The sequence below is a fragment of the Athene cunicularia genome, assembly GCF_003259725.1.
Source record: "Athene cunicularia isolate RWA chromosome 8 unlocalized genomic scaffold, athCun1 chr8_part1, whole genome shotgun sequence".
In the NCBI taxonomy this organism is placed as follows: domain Eukaryota; kingdom Metazoa; phylum Chordata; class Aves; order Strigiformes; family Strigidae; genus Athene; species Athene cunicularia.
This window is the reverse complement of record NW_020799109.1, coordinates 29,263,624-29,270,356: the sequence shown is the minus strand read 5'-3', so window position 1 is coordinate 29,270,356 and position 6,733 is coordinate 29,263,624. Positions and strand designations below refer to the sequence as shown.

General features: G+C 54.2%; 1 protein-coding gene and 1 long non-coding RNA gene across 2 annotated transcripts in view; both read right to left on the bottom strand.

Moving 5' to 3' along the window:
- Nucleotides 1-2,682, bottom strand: part of UCK2 (uridine-cytidine kinase 2) — an 11,574-nt gene extending 8,892 nt beyond the window's left edge. Inside the window, exons 1-2 of the mRNA XM_026853421.1 lie at nt 1,812-2,682; nt 791-887 (exon numbers count right to left, since the gene is read on the bottom strand). Of these exons, the coding sequence (XP_026709222.1) occupies nt 791-887; nt 1,812-2,361 (647 nt within the window). The 5' untranslated portion in view covers nt 2,362-2,682. The remainder of the gene's footprint in view (nt 1-790; nt 888-1,811) is intronic.
- The window catches only part of LOC113482629, a 37,074-nt gene extending 30,771 nt beyond the window's left edge, over nt 1-6,303 (bottom strand). Inside the window, exon 1 of the long non-coding RNA XR_003398890.1 lies at nt 6,294-6,303. This is a non-coding gene — a long non-coding RNA (uncharacterized LOC113482629). The remainder of the gene's footprint in view (nt 1-6,293) is intronic.
- Nucleotides 6,304-6,733: the final 430 nt, after the last annotated feature.

Below are 6,733 nucleotides of genomic sequence, written 5' to 3'. Positions count from 1 at the left end.
CCTAGGCACTGCTCCAACCCTGGGACATCACTGCTGCACCAGGGGAGCAAACAAGGAGAGGGCAGACCTACCCCACCGTGGTGGAGGGAATCCAAGGCATATGTACACTTCCTAGAAGGACAAACAGCAGAGCAGGAAGCAGCCTAGCTCTCCTCCCCCCCCACACATTTTGGCCAGCTGCTGCTTGCAAGTGTTATGTGCCAAGCCGTAAAACCCAGAAAACCTATGCATGGGACTTGACCCACAGGAACCTGCATGGACCAGCTCTGCTCCCCTGGGAACCAGGCAGCACTCCCCTGACACCACAGCGCTTTTGTGGGAAATGGAGCAGGGTCACACCACCCACAACCAACACAGGCATGGAAAAACAAGCTGAACACATGCAAGGGAAGAGTTACAGGAGCAAGAACGACCATCCTCTTCCTTTCCTGGCAGTGCCAGGCTGTTTGAGCCTGGAATACTTGTTAAAGCTGCAGAGTTTATGGGGAGAGAAGTGTGGATGGGGCAAGAAAAGGGGGGGGGGGGCATAATCCCCCTCTGCTGATGCCTGTATGTTGCTGGATGCCCCTGCATGGCTGCACAGCTTTCCAGACCCTCAGACTGCACCTGTATCTGCTCTGGATCCTCTAACCAAGGGGTCTGGAGTAGTTAGGTTTGGAACTTTCGGTTGGTATGTCAGGCGCCTAAGAGCGGGTGCAAGCAGAGGGGCAGGTGGTTTGGGCTGGCAGGGCTGCATGCGGCACCGCAGGGCATTAGCAGAGGCACAGCAAGGCAGGAGAAGCTGTTAGACCTGGAGTGGGAGACAAAGTCATAGACAGGAATCTGGACCGTCTTCCCTTCTGTGATCTCTTTGAGCGTTTTCACGATCAGCTCGTTGTCAAAGGCATCTGAGGAGAGAGGAAACATTACCCAAGGCAGCTTTGCAACCTCTCCCACCCACCAAATGCTGAGCTTAGCCTAGCCAGAGCCACTGTCACCCCACACTGGGGACAGACTCAGGAGGAAAGCGAACGTAGCAAGGCCCAGCTCTCCCCAGAGCCCCTGGGGCTTCACTGCTTTGCATCAGCCTGGGATCTGGCCTGCAGAAATCAATACCGCCCTTGTATGGTGGCACTGACAGCCCGGGCTTGAGAAGGCATCTCCTCCAGGGCTCCAGTCCTCAAAGAGACTGCAGCAGTGTTTCAGCCTCGAGTTGCCAGACAGACACAGCTCTGTTTGCTTGGTGCTCACTGCCTCCAGCCATTGTCCTCATGGGGACGAAGGGACAGCAGCTCTGGAATTTCCCCACCAAGCCCAGAGATGGTTCAAAGAGGTCCTGTTGTAGCAACACAGCACAGCCCCCTCAGTGGAGGGGCTTGCAGAGCAGCTACACAAGATGGTTCCCCTCCTTGAAGGAGGGTCACAGGGCTGTTGGCTCCAGGGAGCTGTGCCAGGCCAGATCTCCCTGATCCTGACCCAGCAGCACCAGAAAGGTTTTCAAACCAGGGGATGTTTTCACAGGGAGAAGAAGAACAGCTCAAGGAGTTTAAGGGTTCACAACCTGCTCTTTCTCATCCCAAACACTCCACCCTAGAGGTAGTTTCCTTCCCAAAAGAGACAGAGGCTGTACTGCAGGGGACATGGTGGCCCCCAGCCACCCTGTCAGGGATGCAAATAGCTCCACAAGAGCTTAACTAAGCCACTCACTCCTGCCCCATGCAGAGACAGAGTCTCAGTGTCCATACAACACTCTGCTGGTGGACTGGGGGAATTCTGCTCCAGCCCTCACCCCCCCAGCACGTGGCAGAGGCCTGATGCTGTTCTCCATTCACCTGGGTGGTCAAAATTGAACTGGCCTTTGAGTGCTTTGGATTTCTGCTCTGAGGTGAGGACCCGGTAGAAGCTGTCCTGGCTCACGATCACCACCTGCTTCTGGCGATAGTCCACCTCGTTCTGGCCCAGCAGCTGGACGATCTTGGAGCATACTGAGGACTGGGGAAGGAACAGCAAAGGAGGCAAGTCAGCAGCAAGTGGTGTCTGAGCTGCACTGGGATAATGTGCCCTGGTAACATCCACAGTGATTGGAACGCTGCTTGCTGGACATCCAGACAAGAGTTCTTGGCCCCTCAAAGGCACAGCCCAAAGCCATGGAGGGACAAGTGCTCCAGAGGCATCACCGTGGGGCCCTTCAATGTGAAAGCAGCACCAAGCTTGCTCCCTCCGCCTGCCTCTCCTCCATCCCCATGGCCTACTCACAGCTCCTATTCTGGGCACAAATGGCGACAGAAAACCAGTCGGCTGCTGCCCAAGTTCAGCTGCACCCCCAGGGCCCTGTGGCCAGCTCCAGCTTGCCCAGCAGCTCCCCAGGGAGCAGAGCTGCATGTGGCACCAAGGCTGAGCCTCCACCCTGGGAGGCAGCTACAGTGCCTTGGTGCCCCCAGTCCTGGTCCAGCCCAGAAACCCCACCACAGCTGGCACAGGGAGGGAGAGAGTCCTCAGAGAGGCAGAACCAGGTTGTCTTCATACCCTAAACAAAGCCCAGGATGAAAAGACACCGGGAAGAGAGCCCTGGGACTTTATCAGGGATCTCTGCCACAGCTGCCAGGGCTGGGAGGAGCAGTTGTGAGCATATCCTGGTGCCTCTTGGCACAGCAAGGCTAAGGGCACTGCAGAGCCAGCGGCTGAAGAGCCACGTGGCTCTGACTGCTGGTGCAAGATCCCCACAAGCGCTGTTGACACAGGGACTGGCACCTCCCACACGGTGTGTAGTGGGCTGGGTGCCAGTGGCCAGCAGGGACTCTCTGCTTGCCAAGGGTCATGCTGGACCCCGCCATCGCGACACAAATGAGAGCACAGCTTGGAGGACAAATCCCAAAGCCTTCAGTTGCTTCTCCTTAGTCATACGAGTCCTTGGTGGCTGCGCAACACAGCGGTGTTAACTGCATCACTAACTGGCAGCCAGCACGCCTGCCCTGGCCAGTGAGAGCCAAGGTCAGGCCAGCCGGGGAGGGCTCTGCTGCCTGTGGGAGCCCTGCATGTCAGCCCCATGGCATCCACTGTTTGGGGAGAAGTGGGTGCTCCTGGTGCCAAACTGAGCTACTCCACCTCCTGCAAATCAGGCTTGCTACAGACACCCAGCTGAGCCACTCTGGGCCTCGGTTACCACATATACTCTCTCCACTGAGTGTTCTGCTTCCCAAAGAGAGGTTTGCCTGCCCCAGCCTGCCTCCCCCAGCCTGCTTGTGGCTCTTTCCATGCTCCCACCTCCCTGCTGGCTCAACCACCCACTGTGTACCTGACTAGCAACCTCCACATACAGCACTGAAGACAGCGGTGGTGAGAGGGAACAGGGAGGGGAATGCATGCCTAGCAGAGGAGGTCACCCCAGCAGGCAAAGGGCAAGGCTGTTTGCCTGAGAAGCTGGAAGACTTGACGGCATTCCTGTCCCCAGAGACCGTCTCTTCCCCTCCAGGCCAGGCTGACCTGACTTGGCTGTGACCGCTGCGCTGTGAGTCAGCCCCAGCCCAGCTGGAGAGCCTCCACATGCAGCACTGCTCCAGAGTGAACCTGCTCGGGCTGCCTGACAACAGTCCCTGCGGCCCTGGGCACAACTTTGGGGTTTGGGTCAGGGATGGGGCCTCCCTGAGCATCCCACCTTCTTCTCCTGCCTCTCAGGGCTGGCAAGGTGTGCTTCCCCAGCCACATCGGCATCCCTGCCTGCAGGAAGCTGCTACTGCCCAGAACAAAGCACTGCAACTCAGTGCCAGGCACTTGCCCTTCAGCACGTGCAGACACAAAGCCCGAGTCCATTGTCCGTTTCCGCTGTTTTCCCACTCCTCACATACTTCTCCAGCCTGTGTCAGCCCTACTGCTTACCCAGCTGCACCCCATAGGTTTCACAAAAACAGGGGGTGCACAGTGCCTCTCCCCCACTTGTCCTCCCTGCTCTCTCCCTGGGACGCTGCTGCCCTCCCATGCTGCAAGGAAATGCAGCGCAGAACCGTTCAGCCTTGGCCACAGCTGCCAAGGACACCAAACTTCCCAGCCCTTTGCAATTAGGAAGAAACCACCTTCCAGCACAACCACACAGATCCCCAGCCTGTAGATCAGCAGTAGAAGAAACAGATCTGCACCAGAAACTGCTTTCCCCAGCCCAGGGGAGGAAGCAGGGCTACTTTACTTCAGACCAGTGAAAGCAACAAACCAGTTGCACTTACACTCTCCCCTTGGACCTCAGCAAATAGATGGTCAATAAAATCATTGAGGGCATCAGACAGTTCCCACTAGTCTTTGTTCTGCCTTATGCACACTAATGTCTCATCTACTGATCTTGGGAAGTGGATAAGAGTCCCCCATCAGCTCTGAAAATCACCCTCCTCTTTCACAACCACAGGTTGAGACATGGTAAGAAAAACCCAAGGAGAAAGTAACTCTCAGCAGCTGGAGATAGGAACATGTTCTCCCACCAAGGTCCAGGATGAGGATCAGAGTATATCCTGGCTGCATTTACTACCTAATGCTCTGGGGTAGCAAGAGCCTCTTGTGAAAGCATCCAGGCAGATGCTAGGACCTTTCCCTTTTCTCTGGCAAGCTTTGGAAAGCAACCAGAAGTGGCGGAGAAAAGATGATCACAAGGATGTCCTGCTCTCAGGTCCGAGCTCAGGGTCTGTGTACCGCATTGCCCAGGTGGGGCAGGGATGTCACCTCTGGGCTCTGGGAAGAGGTACACGTGTCACCTTGGTCCCACAGAAGGCAGATGATGTGGGCCAGGGCCCTGCTCACACATTATACCTGCATAAGTGCAGTGGGACATAGGGACAGCGGGGACATGGCATGCTCCTCCAACCCAAGGGTTGCATTCAGCTTGCCTTAGTGGGGCAGCAAACCTCTGCAAGGTCTAAGTGAAGAAGGTTTTTCCTTTCCTCACAAGCACTTGTGATGGAAACAAGAATGGTTCATGAGGGGCATTCCCTGATGCCAGTCTGAATGCTTTCTACAGCTGGACAGACAGTTTTTCCCCTTAGTCAATAAGTAGCCTATGTTGAGGAGGAAGAAAAACCAAAAATGCAGAGGTTACAAATTCCCCTATGCAGTGGGAACAGAAAACTCCCAGTCTAAGGAAGTGTCCCTCCAAATGAATGACATGTCCCCTGCTTAAACCCCTTTCTCCCAAACCAGTACTGCATACATATATGTGACTTATGTTAATCAAAACCATGAAAACCCACCAATAACCAAAAATTTTAACAGTTAGGCTCTGGGGAGGCCTGCAGATGCCCAGAAAGACCAAGACCCAAAGCATGACTGCGAAGCACCATTCCAGGGTGCAACCAGCCTGAATGCACAGTAACCCACGGGACACGTGGTGCTGATACATGCACTCAGCACCCACTCAAAGGGGGAATCTGGACTCAGATACCTTTCTTTGCCAATTCATAACTGCTTCTCCCAGGGAAGATGACAATTGTTTCTTCTCTGAAAAGCCCAGGACTACAGAGGCAAATGGAGAATGACTTGAGGAAGATGACACGATGCTATAGATGAATCCCAACACAGAAACGCTGGGATTTGAGTCCCATCCCTAGCTCTGCCCTGCCTGAAAAATCTCATCTGCAGGAAGATGAGAGGCATGACAGGGCTTCTTGCCTCTGCTCAGCCTCTTCCCCAGATGTACACTGTCCGTGCACACCTTGCCACGACTCAAGGCGAACACTGATGGCGATTCAGCTGCAGCGTGCTCCTGGCAACAGGATGCTTTCTCAAGCAAAAGCCTTCCCCCTCCTCCAGAACTTGTTTAAAACTAAATATAGACAGGACGCAGCAGCTTCTGAGCCTCCATGGTTGCCAAGCAGACCTTTCCCATGTTAGCCACATAAAACCCATGCAGGACTTTCCAAGCACGCAGGCAGGAAGCCCTGGCCTCTCTGCTGCTGTTCATGACTTTCCACATGCTGCAGTAAGGGGAACTCAGCTCCAGGTTTGAGCAAACTGGCTGCGACCTACTGAGCTGCACTCCCCCAGATTTTGCACTTGAGCTGCTCCCTGGGAAAGCTGTGCAAACCAACCCACACCACACACAGATGGTTGAGAGGGAGGTATCTGCACATCACAGAGCAAGAAGCAAGCTCAAGAGATGTTATTCCTGAGCAGAAGCAGCTGCAGCTCCCCTTGCAGGATTCCTCTTCTGAACCAAGCACACAAATAACCAGTGTTTAAGGAAGAAGTACAGCTTTATTCTACTGGGAGGGTAAGACACAGAGGGCATCTGGGGAAGAGCTCCAGTGTATTTTCCCAAAAGGAGAAAGGTGGTGCACAAGGGAAGAAACTCAACAGATGGGTGTTTTGAGCCCTACCACTGACATTTATTTGAAAGATGTTAATTACATATTTAATTCATATTCACTTATGGCTTATAGCCAGCTGCTCAGATATTCTTCAGGAGTTGACTAATTCCACAATATTATTATGCAGATTATCCCACAATCCCTCTTGGGTAGCCTCTGATCAGCCAGTGAATTACAATTTCAGATGGGTATTAGAAAGCTGATGGGACAGTGCTAAAGTTAACCACCATGTGAAGGTACTGGGTACGACACAGCCAATGTTTGGCGCAGGACCCAGGTTTGCTGCAGCAGACAGGGCACTATAGGTACTTCTGCCCCTGGCTGCTAAGGCCTGTCCCGGGCTAGGAGGAATCCATATGCCTTGTGCATGTGGATATGCTAAAACCCACTTGCTCAGAGGAGTCCATCCA